We start from the raw sequence: 19,913 nt of genomic DNA, 5'->3' as shown, positions 1-19,913 counted from the left end.
CTGACTGACTGTCTCTCTCTTCTCTGTTTCTGTCTGTCTCTGTTTGTCTGTCTCTGTCTCTGTCTGTCTTTGTCTTTGTCTCTGTCTCTGTCTCTCTCTCTCTCTCTCTCTCTCTCTCTCTCTCACACACACACACACACACACACACACACACACACACACACACACACACGGGCCACGTAACCCTAGTCAAGTCATTTAACTTTTCAATGCCCCTAGACAGAGCTTCTCAAGGTAGGGGTGTGTATATGTGTGTGTGTGTGTGTGTGTAAAAGAGTCAGGTCTTCCTGACTCCAAAGCAGCTTCCCTTCCTACTACATGATGCCTCTTATCCTTATAGTAGACACTGAATTTAATCAGATTTAATAATCTCATCTAAATCTCTCATTTAATAGAGAAACTGAGGCCCAAGGAAAGAAATCATCTACTCAGGTTTACACATTGAGTGACTGAAATGGAGTCCAAACCCAGTTCATCTGTCTCCAAATGTATTTTTCTTCCCACTGGGACACACTGAGACCTGTTCTTCTCTTTTTTTTTCCCTAGAGTTTCTGAAGGGAAAAGATCATTCCTACCCATCTGCATCCATGTGCCATTATCATGGATATATATCCATATATACACATCCAATACATACATCAAAATATATATGAAACTTGCCTAGGACATTTGCATGTTGACTCTATGTTCTGATCAAAATAACATTTGATCCTTGCCCCTTTCTTTCAAATCAAATCTTTTAGCGAGATGAGCCTAATGTGATGGTCTCCTGGTTGAGATACTGAAAATGCCCACGTTGCTTTCCCAGGGGAACAAATGAGCTGGTCTAGGGGAGAACTGGGCTCTGTCTCTACCTCCCCTCTGGTCACTGCTGGGTGTTAGAGTGAGGTAGCCCACAGTGGGGCCCTTTACAAAGCGTTCAGAGATGGAAGAGACTTTGAAGATTATCGAGCCTAGTCTCTCCATTTGATAAGTGAGGGAATTTAGGGAGGGAGAATGAGTTGCCCAAAGGCACACAGGTGTTGTCATGAAAGACGTGAAACTTAAACCTAAAGCTTTCTTTCTTTCATTTCCTACATTCCTTCCTTACAAATCCACAGATTGTGAGCATGTTATCCACGTGCTTCATTTTTCAGAACGGCAAACAGACACGCCCAAGATCACCCAGACGGTAAGATCCTGGGACCAGGATTCGAACCCAGGCACTAGCCCTCTTTCCACTACTGTTCCAATCAGTACCTTGTAGGACCTCAGGGCTTAGAGTTGGAAGGCAACCGAATCGAGGCTATCTAATCTAAGTTCTTCATTTGAAAGGAGAGGAAACAAAAGTAAAATGACTCGTCTGGGGTCACCGGGACAGTTACATCAGGCTCTCTGGAGGCAGAGCTATTGTTCTCGCTCCGGGCCTGCGTCCGCGTTTACCTAAAGAGGATCCTCTTCCCAGGCTTCCTCTGATAGGGCTGGGAATGCCACTCTTGTTTGGCAGGTTCACCGGACTGGTTTTGCTGGCTGGGAAGAGGCTCTGCGTGGGAGATGTTGGGGACTTCGCCGGCTCGGCTGTCTTGGGTCGGGCGGAGAGATTCAGTGGCTGTGCAGCTTCATCCTACGAGAGTTTAACATAAATAATTATTAAAAAGAAAAAAAAGCAAGACAAATGAAACACATTATCACTTAGGAAGCCACAGTTATTTTACACCTCGGAGACAATGCCACATTCTCCTCCAATAATAACAAAAGAAGCTAATTATCTACTTCCTTGAAGATTCATCGAAAGGAAACCTCATTAATTTCTCTGTGTTATGCTTCTATTTACATTAACTATGTAGTTGGATCATTCTTTTTGCCAAATTAAAATTTGAATTAGCTCACATTACAGCTTAATTTCCTAATGTGTTTTCAGAGATCCAAATTAACCTAGGGCATTTACAAAGAATTATTTAAAATTTCTAGGAGCTCCTCGGTGCTTTTGTGAGTGTTCTCTCTATAAAGATCCTGGGACTATGAATAGGCTCTGTGGCTAATTTTTTTTTTCCAAATCACAATTTTAGATTAAACAATTGTGAGTCTTTTAAAAATGGAAACATGGAAAGTTCCCCCCACCCCCAACTCCTGGGCCCCTGCCCAGGACACTGCAGCTTGGCTATGTCTCCCATGTGGCTTTCTGGGTGTGTGCACTCTTCATGGTCTATATTCTGGACTCTCCCCATGTTTAAAATTAATTTTTGAAAAGAGCAAGCAAGCATTGTAATTACATTTTACATGCCATGCTATATGTAATTTATTTTACATACTGAAAACAATGTCTTTCTCTCACTTTATATTCTGCACTGCCGATTTTTAATGAAATGTTTATTTTGAGACAGTGTCCCTTCTGCGCTGAACACAGGACAAACGTCTCACTTTTAATTCTATTTCAGCTAGGCCTTGAGAGCCTGTCTTTCAGCCTACTTCTTCAGCTGGAGAATGCCCAATACAAAAGTACTCTAATGGGGGAGGGGTGGGAGGGGTGGGATGGGACAGGAAAGGAGTCTACACACATTATATAGACTTTCACTTAAATGTTCAGAACTAAGAATTGCTTTGTTATATGTTAAAAGAAAAGTCCCTGAGGAATAATGAGTCCCCTGCTGCTAGGGCCCCCGGGGTCTGAGAGAGAGCAATGTATAGTTAAAGGCTTTCACCATCATTGTTCAGAGCACACAGCAGGACTGGGCACGGAGAATAACCCACCCCCTGCGCCCCAGACCGTGTAAAAAATAGGTCTAGCTCTGTCCCTCACTAGTTAACAGTCCCTTTCCCTCTCCTGGCCTCAGTTTCCTTCTGTTTGAAAGCGCCCTTGCAGATCAGACAATCTATGAGGGGATAAGCAAAGATAGAAAGGGAAAAGAGGACCCAGAGAGGGAAGAAGGAAGATTCTTAAGCATGAAAACTGCACTGAGTTAGCTTTCCTCTGGAGGAAGAAGTGCTGGTCAGCCTGGCACACATTGGTGCTCACTCCGGTGGTAATTAAAACTAAGGCATCAAACTATTCAAATACACTGATTTTACCATCATCTGTAGAGAGGCTTAGGGTCATTGATGAAACAAAGCGAATTTTATTGAAAAGCTCAAAAGTGTATTTTAAAATATTTTTCAAAATAATCATTTACTGAATTAAGATTTCTTCCCTATCACCTTTAACCCAAAGGAGTTTGGCAAAGTAGTAGTAGTAGTAGTAGTAGTAGTAGTAGTAGTAGTAGTAGTAGAAGAAGAAGAAGAAGAAGAAGAAGAAGAAGAAGAAGAAGAAGAAGAAGTAATGCAAAAGGTTTAAGGTGTGTAAAGTACTTTACATTTCATCTCATTTGATCCTTACAACAACCCTGAAAAGAAGCTGTTATAATTATTCTCAGTTTACAAATGAGGAAACTCAAGCAAATATCAGGGAAGTGACTTCCCCAAGGTCATACAGCTAATAAGTGTCTGAGGCAGGACAGAACTGCATCTTCCTAAGTCCAAGTCCATCATTCACAGTCCCCATCTAAAGGAACAAAAGCTTGTATTTCTTCCCTCACCAAAGAATACCATTCATAACATCCATCTTACCTTTACTTAGTATCATCCCATGCAATTGTGTTTCAACCACCCTTCCTATGCCAATTCAGGTTTCAAAATATTTCATGTAAAAGCAGGGAAAGTGTATTCCTGAGACATTTGGGAGGTCCTCCTTGCAGCTTCCAATAAAATGTCATCTGGGGCTGTCTCATTTTTAAGTCTTTGCATATCTGGCACATAGTAGTCACTTTTTTCAGTGCTGGTTGTATTGAACATGGATTGAATTGAAACCTTTGGCAAACTATTTTGTGGCATCAGTCACAAAGTAAAGGGATCCTTGAGACATTAATTCTGGAATTTTAAACGGAGATCTATCCCAAAGCATGTGGAGATAAATCCACCTAATCCCAACTCAGTTAGATAGACACAGCACATGGCGCTGCAGTCACACAATTCTCAAGGACAAAGAAGGACAATATTCTTTTCAGGTCACAAGTATCCCTCTTCCCTCCCCCAACAACTTTTACTTTGAGTCTTGTATCTATTTTTTTGCCCCTATGATGCTGCATGTAAATGGAATAAATATAAAGGAGAAGGCTTCCTTTTTAGTAGAATAAAATATAGTTGGGTTAAATTATGTAGGGAAACCCCCAAGAATTTGCATGTGGTCAGCTCTGTAATAGAATTCATCTGGCCAACAAAGCTGGAATGGTACTGGCTTCCATTCCAGCAGATATATGCTTAAATATAACCAGGGAAAATTTTACTCATCCAGTAAAGGTTTGGTTTGGGACAGATCCACTTGGCTGGCTCACTTGTGAAATGACTTTTGCACATTAAAGTACTCAATATTCAATATACCCAGTCACTGGTGTTTGATATCTCTCACACTATGGCAACTACAGTTAAACAAAGTGGCCTAGCTTCCCAGTGGAGCATTCTGCCTCTCCTTTGCCAATGTGAACACAGAGGATGGGAATAAATGAGATGAGGGCGACCCATAATCAGAGCTGTTTTATAAAATGGGAACTGGCCATGGGCTTATTTTTAAAGCTCCTGGTCACCATATTCCAGTATTTGGAACAATGGGGCAAAAGCTATGGACTACTTTTTCCCCAAAGGATTCTAATTATATGGATTGGGGTTGGAGTCTTGGTAGGGTGGGGCAACAGACATCTGGACCTGTTTTTTCATCATCAAAGGGAACTCCTGATGTGGACAGTTTCTTCACTGGTGCAGATCTTCAACTCATCTGCAAAATACAATCTTAGAGAGTTGCCTGGGAAACTAAGGCATTAAATAACTTGTCCATGATCACACAATTAGTATGTGTCAGCTAAGATTTGAACACGGTCTTCCTGATTCCAAGGCTATCCCTTTATTCGTTATATTAAACTTTCTCTATAATTATATGTATTCAATGAAAATTTCATTTCTTCAAAAATATGTTAATTCCTCATGATACTCTTTGCATAATCTTCATTTTCTTGGCTTTTAATTTCTGAGGGTTGCTTGGTTTTGTTTTTGTTTTTTTCTTAGAGCCTTTATGTGACCTCAAAAGTTCACTGGGAATTTTGCAAAGTCAGATCATTTCATCAAATCTGCCATTGCTAGTATCGAGTTCTGCCTGTTTCTCTTATTAGCATCAAGCCTATTCTTATTTGAGACCTATCAAATATCTTCTAAGACCAGGTCAAATAACTGCAGAATATATCGAGCACCCAAGTGCTTTTGACAAATGTTAAAAGCAAATGTGTGATCTTTACATTCTCTCCACAAAAGAGGATATTTTACCAAGCCCATTTATTTCTGTTGGTCTGTTTGGCTTTGGAAATCCCATATAGGAAGCAAATACTATAATAAAATGAACCAGTACCTCCTATAGGTACCAGCTGCACCATGAAGTTGGAGAGGCATACCACGTCATTTCCATGCTGCTGCCAAGCCCTATGTGGCTTCCTCACAAGGAATCATATCTGGCCACAGTCTAGGCATCATCAGAATACCCAGCAGCTCTGTGCAGTCCTCCAGAGTTTGGGAAGGGATGGCTGGTGGCACAACCCACTCCTCCTCATTCCCAAAGGACCATATTTATACTAGGTTGTGATGAGAAATATTCACAACTTGAGAAAGCACAACCTGGAATCTTCTCCATTCATCTGCCTAAGCATGGATGGGCTGGACCTGGACTCCTTCTGCTCTGGTTTTATCCATGAGCAGGAAACAGGCACATGTCTGTGAAGCATGGAGCAAAGTCTTGTGGGCCTACTAAAAACCTGCCATTTGTACTCATGAATATTCTAAAATAAAAGCCAAAATTCTGGGAAAGGGAAAGATGCTCCTGAGAAGCAAAGTCTGCAGAGCTGAGTATGGAGTTCTGGGTAAAGATCTCACAATATGGCACTATTGTTTTCAATAGGAAAACACCTGTTTGTCAACATGCTCATGAAATTGACCACAATAGATGGATACTGCAGGCTTCTTTGCCGTGGCTGTATTCCCTGCAGTTCACTCCAAAACACAGATCAGGCTTCTTGCAGTGCCATTTTCTAAACCCTTTCCCTATACCCCCACAAGAGGCAAGTACCTTAACTTGAGTTACAGGGCTGGTCCCTCTCTTTTCATTTTTCATCCCAGTAGGTGAGACTGCCCCTGCTGTGGTTGGTGGCTGCGGAGTAGACGGCATCTTTGCACCAGGTGACACCTGCATGCTGGCCAGCTGGGCCGCATAGAGCTGCTGCAAAACAGGAAAAGGCAAACATTTCTCTCTTCAATGGGGGTGAACTGGAGTTTGGAAAGACTTACCAGGACATCAAGTTCTTAGATACTAATTCGTTTTTCTGAGAGTTTTACCACCTAGTTCTTCTTGGGTATGTTGAGAAAAGGGCATCTTCCCTCTCATGCTTGGCTATGCAAGCTTCCTGAATCCCCTGCTGATAAGCCATGTTGAACCTTTCTCAAGACTTCAGTGTACAGTGAGAGCATCACTCACTTTTCCTACTCCATACAGGCTGGGCCAGACCCAACTCTGTAGGTGAGATGATCGGTAACATTGAAAGAGAATCAATTCCAGAGAATTCACTCTTCTTCCAGGATCCCAAAACCCACAGGGAGCTACTAGATATTCAAGGGCCTCATTTCTAAGTAGGCCATAGTCAAGCCCCCTTTTCTCCCATTTCCTCTGAGATCTGAAAGCAAAGGCAGTTTCCTTTTCAAAGTGTATTTCCTCCCATCCCTGTCACTTGAAGGAGGAACCTCAGCAATGGGGAAGGACCCTGGGTTACTTGGCATACCTGCTCTGAGGTGTGATTGTTTTTTTCCAAGCCAAAAGACCAACTTAAAGGTGTCCCCCTGGGATGAAGGAGTTGACATCTGATAACCCAGCCAGTCTATTTCATAGTCAATAGAATTCCCCACCCCAGCCCTGCAATCAGCTGAGAATTTCAGGGGTTCCCTGTCCTTCCCACTGCCTTTTTTGCTCAATTGTTTCTCCTTCTAGAGTACTTTCTGCCTTGGGTCTTCTTTTGACAGGCTTCCTATGAAGGCCAGATGAGTTTCTTATTCATTCAGCTTGACTTGAGACAGGACAGGAATCTGGACACTCATCATCCACCGATTTTCAACTTTACAACAAAGCCATGTTTATTGAAGTCAAAGTTGAAAAAGATGTATGTCCCATTCCCATAGTGCTAAATATAGCTAGCGCAATTTATTACCTGGGATACTATGATAATTTCAGTGGATCGGTTATTTCATGAGGATGAATATTGTACCTCCATCCATTCACTCCCCCGGATCAGTGCGAATCACTACCTTGCCTTCTCAGGAAAGGAGGCATGGTGGTATAGTGGAAAGACCATTGGATTTAGGAGACAAAGGACCCGGGTTCAAATTATGACTCTGCTTTTGTGCAACCTTAGGCAAATTGGTTAGCCTCTCTGGGTTTCAGTTTCCACACCTCTAAAAAGAGGTTTAGACCAAACAATCTAGTCCCTTCCAGTTCTAAAATCCCATTACCCTATAGAATTCTTGTCCCCATCTTTCCATAAATGCCCTATATCCAATACACTGTAGCAGAGGCCTTCCTCTTTTAATGTTTCCTGGATATCATGAATATGGAATACTTGTGTTATATATTTGCTGTCCATGGGTAGTCACTAAACCTTTCTGAGCCTCCTCTGTAAAATGGGAATAATGATGTTGTGAAGAGAACTTTTCATAAGCCTTAAAACACTACAGAAAATGTGAATTCTCATGCCTGCTGTTATTAGTAATATTACAGGATAAGCCCACTTCTTTCTGGATCATCCTGGGTGGTGTTGATGCATTTTTACACCATATGCAACCTGGCTACACCCACCATTCATATTTTTCCCATTACCCTTTGGGTTACATGCAATTACGATTCTTTTGAAATGATGGTGTTCTATGAGCCAAATCCACGCAGCAGCATCCAGAACTAGGGGTAGCAAAGAGATGAACTTTGGGGCAGCCACGGGCACTTGGACGATTGCTTGGGAGATCCACTAAAAAGTGTTCTTTCCTGATTAAGAACAACTTAATCCTCACCTTGAATTAACAGTGGCAAAGGCTCTATCCATCCCACATAAGGAAGAGCCTGCCTCTTCAACCACATGGAAATCAGTTAAAACTTTGCCTTATTAGTTGTGGGGGTAGGGAAAGGAAAGGGGGGAAAAAAACCAGGTGGTTTGTATGTAATTTCCAACATTACTATCATTCAGATGGACAAATAAAAAAAATTACAGTAATCAAAAGCAGACCTTTCAGCACATGTAATTAAATGAAAGCTTAATAAGGAATAATTTGCAAGAGCCAGATGTGCTTATGTCATAATTGTTGCTTTCTTTGGAACAATTTTTCTAATATAACAAGTCTCCAAAGAAATGAAAGTTTCACAATACTGCGAATACTGTGCAATGACTCAGGGGCTAGACAAATACATGTGTAAGGGTCAGAGTCAAAAATCTAGGGATTGCTGAGCATAAAGAAAAAAAAATGCTAGGCCCCTTCTTTGTTCCAGTTCGTGTGGTCTGGGTGGCCTGCCTCCAAAAAGCGGCCAGGTCAGGAGGCAAGGCTTATGAAACCTGAAGGGTCTCTGCACTTCTCCAGTGAAGATCGTAGGTTTTTCTTCCCCTTGTCAAACTCTTCCACATGCCAGTTCCATTCAGTAGAAAAGAAATTCTGTCCTGATGGACAGAGACTCAACGCAGCCTGTGGCCACGGCACATCAAAGAGGATGACATCTCTCAGATTGGGCCTCGTGGAGGCTATAGGCAACATTACTCCAGCCCAGGAGAGAAACTAACTCACCCAATTCCTTAGCTTTATTTCACCAACATCAAAGCCGAAGGAATAAAATTTGGGAAACTCTTCCATTTGAAAGGCAGCTTACTGGTTCGTCTGTCTTCCTTTACAAATTGGATGCTATATTCTGACTCTGGAATCACAACTCTCTCATCTGTTCTAAAACAGAGATCCCAAGTCGGTAGCCGTAGAAATTGAAGGAACCACAGAGATCGGTTAGTCCAATCCCTACTTTATAGCTGAGGAAACTGAGGCCCTATGAGGTAACAATCATCATAAATCCTTCTGCTTCTTTATTGTTTCCACAAAACATCCTTTCAGTGAGAACCCTAGCATCCCACCCAGAATTGGAACAGACCTCATCTGGTCCAATCCCAGCCTCAGTAGGACCCCCTTACATGTAGTCATCCAGGAAGATCTCCAAGAGCTCCTTACTTCCTAAGATAACCTATTCTAGTCTTGGACAGTTCTAAATGCTGAGAATTTTTTTTTCTCTCCATGAAGCTTAAATTTGCCTTTCTGAAACTTCCATTTATTATTCCTAAAGTGAAGTTAAATCCCTCTTTCACAATTGTCCCTCAAATATTTGAAGACTGCGCTTATGCTCCCCTACCCCATTACATTTTCTTTTTGCTAAGCTAAATATGCCCAATTCCCTCTGTGGATCTCAAGAGGACAAGAACCCACAGCCTTCACCATTCTGGTTGCTCTCTTCCAGACATCTTACTTCTATATAGGTGAGGATACAAAGTTTGTTTGTTTGTTTGTTTTTGGTTTCCAATAAAGCCATCTACATCTACTTAGTGGACTTTTAAGACGTCAAGTGATTTTTTTTTCCTTTAAAGAAATTCGAGAAAAATAAACTTGGTTTAAGCTATATTATGGCGGTTTAAAGGAAATGATTCATAAAATGTCAGCGCTATTAGGGATTTCATCATGTTAGAGTTGGAAGGGACCCTGAAGTTCATTTAGTGATGATAGTCTAACCCCCTCATTTCACAGATGGTGAGAATGAGGCTCAGAGAGAAGTTTTTGCCTACAGTTGCACAGCTAGTAAGCAGTAAAGTCAAAGCAGAAACTCAGACCTCGGAATCTTTGCAATCCAGATCCAGTGCTCTGCTCATTATGCCAACCTTCCTCCCTAGCCTTGATTTTATAGGTGGATTGCAATGGTATTATAAATGAGCCAGTAGGATCAATCCTGGAGAACATATGGCAATGAGCCTGATCCATAATGTTCCCCGGAGGTCAAGTTCACTCCTTGGTTAAAGTAAGGCAAAGAGACAAGAATCACAATCCAGCCCTCTGTGATCCAGCTTCATACGAATTTACTTAGAGTGGAATCCTTAGGGACAACAGAACTCAAGCCTAAATGGTAGAGAGTAACCCTGTGTCTGAGGGTATGGAGAATACCCTTCAGGCCATCTTTTATCTGAAAGAATCATTACAGCTTTTTTAATTTTATTAAACTTTGTGATCAGTGTTTTAAATAGTGAACTTGACATAATATAACTCAACTATACTAGCACTGATAGCCTAGAAAAGTCTGCAAATACCAGGTGTGCTATTAACCTGCTGCTTCTTAGCCCAACCCCTGGTTTTGGAATCTGGTCCTCCTCTAAGTCACCTAATTGCCCAGCGTGGGTCCACAAATTGGTTCTAAAGTTGGCTCTGTGCTTGGGGGTGGAGGCAGAGTATGCACTCTGATGACCCAGTGACTCATACTTTTCTTTCTCAAGATCACAGAAGCTCAGGATTTCAGATTTGGAAGGGACCTCAGCAGTTAGACCTCTCGCCCAACCTAAAACTGGAAAAAAAAAATCTCCACTAGAACCCATTGGATATGTCACTGTTCAGGCTCTGCTCTGAAGAACTCTGAGGAGGCAGAATCTCTCAAGGCAGGCCATTTTCCAATTGTTAGGAAAGCTTTCTTTATATCAAGCCTCAATTTGCCTTTTCGCAACTTCTTCCCATTGCTTCTGAGTCTTCTTCCCTCTGGGACCAAATGGAATAAATCTAGTGCCTCTTTGACATGACAGTTCTTTGAACACTTGACCATGACCCTCTTATTCCCCTGACAATATTTTTATGTCTGGTTCAAACATCCCAACTGGTCCTCTTTGGCCTTTCACCATCCCGATTGCCCTTCTCTGGAAGTTCTCCAGCTGATCAATGTCTTTCATAAACATTGGTCCCCAGAAATGAGCACCTTTTAATGTGACCTGGACAGGGCAGAATACAACATATTCCTGGAATCGAGGCTTCTGGACCTTAATGGAGCCCCCGATTGGCTGCCTGATCACACATATTGAGGAGAGTCTATGGAAGCTGACTCATTAAAATGTAGACTTACAAGCTATTGGATAACAATTACCTAAATTTATGAACCTACTATAAACCCTCGAATTTCTATATGAATTAGACAGTCCCAGGGTAACTAATGAGCAACACTGATTCTTCCTCATCTGGTTGCTTATAAATTTAAAACTGAGCTAAGTCTGTCTGCATCTTTTATTCCTGCTAGTATATAAAAAGCCAGGTTCCCCAATTTTACTCAGAGAATTCCCTGTGTATTTCAGACACAGAGTCTCTTTTTCCATTTTGGTATCATCTGAACCTAAGAGTAGATCCACTAAAATTGGCCTTTTTTAAAGACCAATGGCTAAGAAGAAAGCAAAGTTTTGATTAAATATTGGGTTTGGCTTTCAAAAAACATCATTAAATGTAAGCCACCAAGGTCGTGGCACAACAACTCATTGCGACACATAAAGATGATGCCCCCAAATAATGCTGAGCGTTTGACAAACTACAGCATGTGAGAGGGTAGAGCAAGGCTGAGGCAAAATCCCACAAACATTTATGCTTCCATTATACTCTTTGTAAACACAGATTGCCCATTTCACATTTGGAACAATGCAATGGGATAGTTGTTGGTTTTTTTCTTTTTTTAAACACATGGTGGATATGCATAAAAATGAGGCTGGGTGGCTCAATGAAAAGAGTGCTGGATGAGGAATCAAGATTGCAATGCAAATATCAGCTCTACCACCTACTATTGTAGGACCATGAGCAAGTCAGTTCCTGTGCTGGGCTTCAGTTTCCTCATTTGTAAAATCTGCTAAAGAACTAGAATTTACAGTGGTTCCAGTTGGCTTATTCTTGCTAATTGTTCAATCATAGTGAAACAACATTATTAAAGTATAAAAATAATTTAAAATTTTTACTTGCTATAATGTCACATGAACAGCAGAAGCAGGTAATCTACAGTTACTGCCTTGGTAAGGTTCAAGCAATTCCCTAACATTATTCCCTTTGTATGGTCCTACTGTGACATAGGTCAATATCATCCCTCCATCAATAAGATCTTCTGGCAAAAACAAAGGGTCAAGAAATCAAGGAATGTGGGGTCTCCTCCTGGCTTTCCTACTGACTCATTGGGCCACTTGGACAAAAGACATAGTCTGGGGTTGTGTTTTTTTTTTTGCCCTACTTTAATTAAAACAGGAATAAGGTTTTATAGTCTCTAACTGAGGATCATCCAAAGGGCTATGGAGAGGAAGTATGGGGGGCATGAACAAGCTTTGACATGTTACAAACAAGGCGATATGAGAGGTAGAGTGCTAGACTATGGATTCAGGTAGATCTGAGTTCAAATTCTGTCTCAGATACTTAATAATCACACCTGCTTTTGTAGGGCTGTTATTGAGGACCCCATGAGATACTATTTATAAAGCACTTTGCCAACCTTAAAGCTCTCTCTAAATGTTGGCTATTATGATTGCATATCTTATAAGTATGCACACATACAGAGACTTGGTTTTATTAATAACAGTCTATCCTTAAAAGCATTTTCTATTTAGGTGGCCCAGTGGTATAGTGGGAAAAGTGCTGTACTTGGGAACCAGAAAAGACTAGGGGTTCCAATCCTGTACTTAATGCCTTTGGCTATATTCACAGGACAGGTTAACTTCCCTGAAACTCAGTTTCCTTCTCTGTAAAAAGGGGACCTAATCTCAAGGTCTGTTTTGATCTGCCAATGAAATTGTATCTGGGAAGCTCTTTGCTCCCCTGGCAAAGCACCTCAGCTTCATTTTTCTCTCCTTAGATCTGCAACTCTGTTGGGAGAGAGGGAGTGCAAGCTTCCACTCATCCCCCACCCTTTACAGATTAGAAAATGGGTTCAAAGCAGTGAGGTAACTAGCCTACAGTCACCTAATTAGTGATTAAGTCAGGATTCAAACCCAGATATTTTGACTGCAAAACTGCAAGAAATGATGAGCTCAGTGATCTTAGAAAAACGTGGAAAGACTTGCATGAAATAATGAAGACTGAAATGAACAGAACCAAGAGAAAACAGTGTATACAGTGACAGCAACATTGTTCCAAGAATAACTGTGAATGATTAAGCTATTCTGAATATTATAAATATTCAAGTAAACTACAAATGACCCGTGAAGGAAGATGCTATCCACCTTTAGAGAAAGAAATAATAAATAAAAGTGTGCATGGTATGATTTTGCACATATACACATATATGTATATATACATATGTATATATGCACATATCTATATCTACATATGTCAAATGGTGACCTTCTTTAGTGCAGGGTGGGGAGAGAGAGGGAGGGAGAGAGTTCACAACTAAAAATGTAACAAAAAATTAATTAAAAAAAGACTAATGTTCTTTCCTCTACATTATGCTATATTCTGGTATAGAACACTGTATAGCTGGCCTTGGGATCAGGAATTCTTCAGTCCAGTTCAAATATTAATTAAGTAACTACTTTATGCAAAACACTATGTATTCAAATGAAAAAAGAAAAAAAAATATCTTTACCCTCCAGAAGCTTCCATTCAGTAGGAAGAAAGACTTGGCTTCAAGTCTTGCTCTGATATACATTTGTTGTGAGACTATAGAGCAGTCATTTAACTCCCTGTTCCCCACACAATTCTCTAAGAGGACAAGTTACAGACAAGTTGCTGGTTTAGATCAGTGAAGAATTTCTCTACAGTAATGACAGGCTTAGGGTTAAGAGGACTTTCGAGGTCATCCAGTCTAATGCCTTCATTTCATAGACAAGGAAAGGGACATCGATCCAAAAAGCCTGAATGACTTGTCCAAGTAGCTGAGTCTCTGTTCGAATATAGATGCTCTGATGTCAAGTCCACTATTCTTTACAAAATGTACCACACTTAGCTCTATATTCTTTTAAATACTTTATTCTGTGTAGCTGTGATTTTGTGTTAACTTGTTTGTTTTTTTCCTGATGGAAGAGAAGGGGAAATTATTTAACCTTCAGAATATGTGAATCCATGTCATAACCAGTAACATCATAATGGAGTCTTAACACATATAAGATGAAGCCAGGCCAGGTGAACTGTGGAACATACTTAGAAGTCCTTTAGGGGAAAAAAGGAGGCAGTAAAGGCCAAAATGTTTGCATCAACATCCTACAAATGTGTAGACTGAGAAAAGTAGAGTCATAAAGACTTGAACTAGCCTCAGGAGAAGGGGTCCAGGGGCTCATGATTTTTTTAATGTTTTGATAACTTTCAGTACAATTGCTTTCCCTTGTAATCCTGTGCATTTTATTTTATGTATTAAAAACAGTATTCTGAGAAGGGGTCCATAAGATTCACCAGCCTGTTAGATACAAAAAAGGTTAGAAACCCCTACTCCAGACTGTGTCAGGACACCAGAAAACAAAACCCAACTAAACCCACTTCTTCTTTCTTTCTACCCAGTTAGGACAGTAGTCTAAAGTGATGAGCTAGATCCCAAGGTGGGTCGGCTCATTTCCAAATGTTCTGAACTATACAATCTAGCTTTTCTTAAAAAGTTTTCTCCCAACTTGAAATCTGAGGGGCCAGTTATTGTTAAGGGAACAACTACAGTAACAGAGGAAGACAAGTTAACTCTAAGTAACTTTCTCTCTTTTGGTTTGGGGTACTTGCTTCCTCCTCCATTTTGTAAGCCCTGCCCTCCCCAGAGAATCCACATAGCAGCCAGGGCAGAGGTCCAGGTACACACCTTCTTCCTCTGCTCATATATTCTCTAATAAAACTGATATGAGGAGAAAGTAGCAGCAGAGCATTGACAGAAAGAGAGGAGCTGGAGGAAAGTCCAGAGTCTTTGGGAAAGATGGAAGCTGGGGACCTTCTGCTGTCAACCCCAAGAATCATCAGGACCACAGGTTTCAACCAGGAAAGGACATTAGAGATCATGTCTTACAATGTCATTACTTTTCAGAGGAGAAGACTGAGGCCCACGGTGGTGATGTGATGTCCCAGGTCACATAGATGATATTGTGAGAGAGCCAAGGCATGAAGTCAGGCATTTTGACAGCTGCCCTCTGGTCTACAGACACAAACCGACAGATGCATAGGATTGATGGTTGGAAGGGACCTTAGAGAGCATGGCATTCAATAACCTCCTTTAATAGAGGAGGCACAGAGAAGAGAGATGCCCAAGGCCTCACAGGTGGAAGAGAGCAGAGTCAAGATTCACCCTGAGGCTTTCTGACATCAAGTCTTGCCATGTTCCTGCCAAGTTCCACCAGATTCTCTGCCATGCCACTACAATGATCTCTTTGGTGTCGATTCCTATGTGTTCACTCATTCTTGCCACTTCTATCATAAAGTGCTCTTTTAAAAAGGCTGCAGCATTGTCACCACTGACCAAGCAAAAAGGACAAAAATCTCCCCCAAGAATGAGGGAGCAGAGCAAGAGGAGAAAGGGGAAAGCCTGCTCACCCTTCACACAGTATTGAAGGGCCACCTTCAGAAAAGTTGAAGTATCTCCTCCAGCCAGTACTCCCTCTAGCCATGGGTCATCCCTACTTGTTACAGCCTCACCCAAAGGCTAATGGCATGGGGCATGGGGCACTGTAACCCCACTCCCTCATCAGGCTGCGAGAAAGTCATTCCTACCCTATGTCTGATTTCACTACGGTAGGCTCAGCAGAGCAGCGGGGTCAGAGGGAGAGAGAGAGAGAGGGAAGTGACAGGGCCCAGATTGTTGGCAGGAGGACATTAATGTATCCTCATGATTTATATTCCCTAACCCTGAGCTCCTGGGCCTGCAGGGTTTCACTCTGTGGTGGCTCTGAGGTTGGATGCCCTTGGTTTTGTTAGCCACTCCAAACAATGCTGGTGCCCATTCCAGCTTGCCTTCTGCCCACAAAGCATGGCACCAAGTTCAACAGTGAGGAGGTGGAGATGGAAGCAGGGGTAATTAAGCAGCCTGATTGATTGCTCGTGCTGCACAGGGAGGAAAGTGTGTCAGTAACAAATCACTATGGACTAAAGTTGAGGGGAGGCGGCGGCAATCATCTAAAAAGAGATGGTAAATATTTTTTTCCTTCTACAAAGTAAACCAAAAAATCCATTAAATATGTTCTTAATTGGGTTTGTAAACATTTTTTTTCAATCAAGAGAATCAAAGCATTTGTTTGAGAGATTGGCATGGAACTATTAACCATATTAGATGAGACAATATGATATCAGAGAGAATTGGGGGTTGTGAGGGGGTGGGAGGGAGGCCTTCAGAGCTGCCCCTTCTAATTCTTGCATACCTGGACCAACTGGTGCCTGATTATAAGTGTCTCTCACTCTTTCTTGTTTCAGTGTCCTTATCCATACCTCTAATATTTCCTCTCACGTTTGTTCTGCCCACTTTTGTGCACCTATCTTCCACACTCATCCCTCTCCTTGCTGCTCTCTCCCTGAGCTTACCACAGTATTCCTGACCCCCAACCTTCTTCAAATCCTCCCCAAGGGAAGGGGGGCACTATTTGACATACAAGAGAAACAAGTGTGTAGGAATGAAATGGAAAGGATACCAGATTCCAAATTTAATATGATTTGGAGTTGTTTGAGGTCTTAAGGATCACTTAAGTCAACTGCCCTCATTTTCCAAGAGCTAAGAGGGAAGAAGAGATTAATGGAAGGTCATGCAGCCTTATAATAAGTAGAAGAAGAACTAAGATTTGAACCCAAACTCAGGACTCTTCACTCTAGCGAGCTTCTTCTTGATACTAAACCACAGGGTATCTGGGTGTGTATGACAGCCAGGACACGTCATTCTCTGAGTCTTGGCTTCCTCATAAGTCAGATGGGTATAAAACTACTTGTAGAATCTACCTAGTGGGATTACAAAAAGAAAAGTTCTAGAGAAGCATAAGTTTTATGATAAATACAAAGTATCCAAGGGAATGTAGAAATCCACAGACATAGACTTAGAGCCGGAGGGAACCTAGTGGGCCACAGATTCCAAACCGCTCTTTTTACAGATGAGAAAACAGAGGCAGACGGAGGTTAAATGGCTTGCCCAGGGTCATGCAGCTAGCAAATATCCAAGGCAGGGTTTGAACTCAGGTCTTTCTGACAATAAGTACAGTTTTCTAGGCTCTTCAATTCAATTCCACTGAACAGACTTAAGATCCGCTGCGTAAGAGGCTACAGAGAGAAACTAGCAGATCTAGAACTGTATGCTGTTCAGCCCTTTTCAGGTGTGCCTGACTCTTCATGATCCCATTCAGGGTTTTCTTGGCAAAGATACTGGAGTGGTTTGCCATGACCTCCTGCAGTTCATTTGACAGATGAGGAAACTGAGGCAAAGAGAATTACGTGACGTGCCAAGGGTCATAAAACTACTACATATCTGAGGCGAGATGTGATTCCAGGTCCAGGGCTCTATCTACCGCTCCACCTAGCTGCCCAAGAACTGTACACTCGCTAACTATGACAACATAGAAAAAAGAAGGAAGCAAGGCAAATGGGAAGAAAGTTTTAGAAAACCTTTATTTGCTTGGGTTCTTTTTATTGTTATTTGTTTCTTTCACTTCCTCAAAAGTTTAGGGTGAGATTTGCTCCATTTTGCTTTGATTAATTTTTTTGTGAACAGACAATTTTATAATTTTTAAAAATCTTTTTTAAACCTGTGACTTGAAATTATTTTTTTTTCCAGAGATTCTCTAGTTCTTAGAATGTAAGAAAGGTTCCTTAGTGATCTCCTAGCGCAACCTATTAATTTACAGATGAGGAAGAGATGAGTAGCTCACTCCAGGCCACATAGTGCATTAAGGGCAGAACAGGGATAGAATCCAAGTTCTTCTGACCTCCTTCAGCAGCCGTATGAAGACCCAAAAAAATTAAGTTTTTGCTAGGAATGTTCTGGCCACCAAATGGTTCATCATCAGAATCAGAGAGGATTTTCAGTAGAAATGTCCTTAAGGATGCATTGCCATCTACTTTGCTGCTGCACCCTAAGAACCGTGGGGTCATTCCATCCAACTTGCAGCTGAAACCTAGATATGTATTTTTTCCCTTCATTAGAATATGAACTTCTTGAGATCAGGGAGTGTCTTGGTTTCCTATTTGTGTCTCCATTCCTTCACAGCAAGTGTTTGATTAAATGTTTTTTTTTCATTCATTCTCCATTCATTCTCCATTCTCCATTCTTCCCTCCATTTTTTTCCTTTTCTTACTCTTTTTCCTTTCCCCCTTTTCCCCCCTTGCAACCCCTCACATCACAGAATTAGCAAGGGACCAAACAGAATCTGCATTTTATCTGGACTTTTGGTCCTACCTACTTTCTGAATCAAAGAAGTACTTTCCCAGTCTTCCACTCAAGAAGTCTCCACTACATTTTTTTTCTTTAGATAAAGATGGAAGTGTATCTCAAAGTTTGGAAATAACCACAGTGATTGGGAAAAAGTTTTTCCAAACAACATCCCCTGAGGTACCTAAAAAGTAATCCCAGGGCAACTGGGGGTGATTTGCGTAGTAGAATTTTATTTTAATATTTGTTTTAAAATGCATACATTTTTAAATGCAAACCACACTAATTAGGTTAAGGTAATTATAATCATGTGGAGGTGTTTTCAGATTTTTTAAATTAAAGTTTATGCAAATACATGTAAAGGGACAGAAATGTACCTGAGCACTGAGAGCAGGCCCCCAACAAAACACCCCAACTCCTGGCTTTTGCCAAAAGCTTCAGGGAGCAACTGAGGCAAACTCAGCAGGAAAGGGTTCCTAGGTTCTCATAGCCTATCTGAATTTCTGAAATTCATGTTAACCAACCCACACTGCTAACCAAAACTATGACCAGGCATAGAATGAGGGAGAGAGGAAGGAGAGGGGAGAGAGAGAAAAGGTAAAGGGAGAGAGAGAGAGAAAGGGAGAAGGAGGAAAGGAGGGAGAGAGAGAGACTGACAGAGGCAGAGAGAAAGAAACTGGTTAGAGACTCTAGACAAATGACCTCCCGATATTTGTGCTAAGAAAGATTGAATTTTCCATAATCTCAGATCACCAAGAAATGAGGCACCATTGATCTTCTTTCATAGGGAATCAGCTGGAATTTAGGTACAAATATCAAAAATGAAAACTGTACACAGTTGTTCTTCCTTTCTCACTTCTCCTTCTCCTCTTCCTTCTTCCTCTTCCACCCTCTCCCTCTTCATCTCCCTCTGCATCTATTTTCTATCCCTCTCCTCCTCCCTCTTCTCCCTACTTCTCTCTCTTTCTCTTCCCTTTTCCTCCCTCCTCCCTCTTTCCTCCCTCCATTTTTCCTTTTGTTACTCTTTTATCTTTCCCCCTTCTCCCCCCTTGCATCCCCTCGTATCACAGAATTAGCAAGGGACCAAATCTAAAAAGATCTGAATTCTCTGTTCCCCTTAGGGTTTTGCCCACGTTAGTCAATAATGTCAAAAGGCATGCCCATCGCCTCGCTTAAACACTCACAGTCTCCCTGCTTCTCAGAGGCACCCACACTCAGGAATGCTTTAAGTAAGCCGCATAAATCTGCCACGCTTTATTTACGGGGATGAAAGTTCAGCATCTTAAACAATGAGTAATTTGACAGGCATTTGGAAAGGTGATGGTGAGTACAGTTGGAAATCTGCAACATGGAAGCTGCCAGGATTATTTTCCTTTTGTTACCAAATGTTGGGTAGGTAAGCCCAAGGACTAGAGATATCTAGCCCCTCAATATTCCTGAGCTGGCTACACTCCTTTAACTCTCTAGTTCACCAGGTAAAACTTAAACGAGTACC

General features: G+C 41.5%; 1 protein-coding gene across 9 annotated transcripts in view; it reads right to left on the bottom strand.

Moving 5' to 3' along the window:
• SOX6 (SRY-box transcription factor 6) overlaps nucleotides 1-19,913 on the bottom strand; it is a 550,764-nt gene that overhangs the window by 83,287 nt on the left and 447,564 nt on the right. For all 9 annotated transcript variants that reach the window (XM_036763144.1, XM_036763143.1, XM_036763146.1 and 6 more), the window contains 2 exons: nucleotides 6,119-6,268; nucleotides 1,423-1,603 (listed from right to left, as the gene is read on the bottom strand). In XM_036763144.1, coding sequence (XP_036619039.1) covers nucleotides 1,423-1,603; nucleotides 6,119-6,268 — 331 coding nt within the window. The remainder of the gene's footprint in view (nucleotides 1-1,422; nucleotides 1,604-6,118; nucleotides 6,269-19,913) is intronic.

The sequence above is a fragment of the Trichosurus vulpecula genome, chromosome 6, assembly GCF_011100635.1.
Source record: "Trichosurus vulpecula isolate mTriVul1 chromosome 6, mTriVul1.pri, whole genome shotgun sequence".
Classification (NCBI taxonomy): Eukaryota; Metazoa; Chordata; class Mammalia; order Diprotodontia; family Phalangeridae; genus Trichosurus; species Trichosurus vulpecula.
Note: the sequence above shows the minus strand (reverse complement) of the source record. Positions and strands in the feature narration are given on the sequence as shown.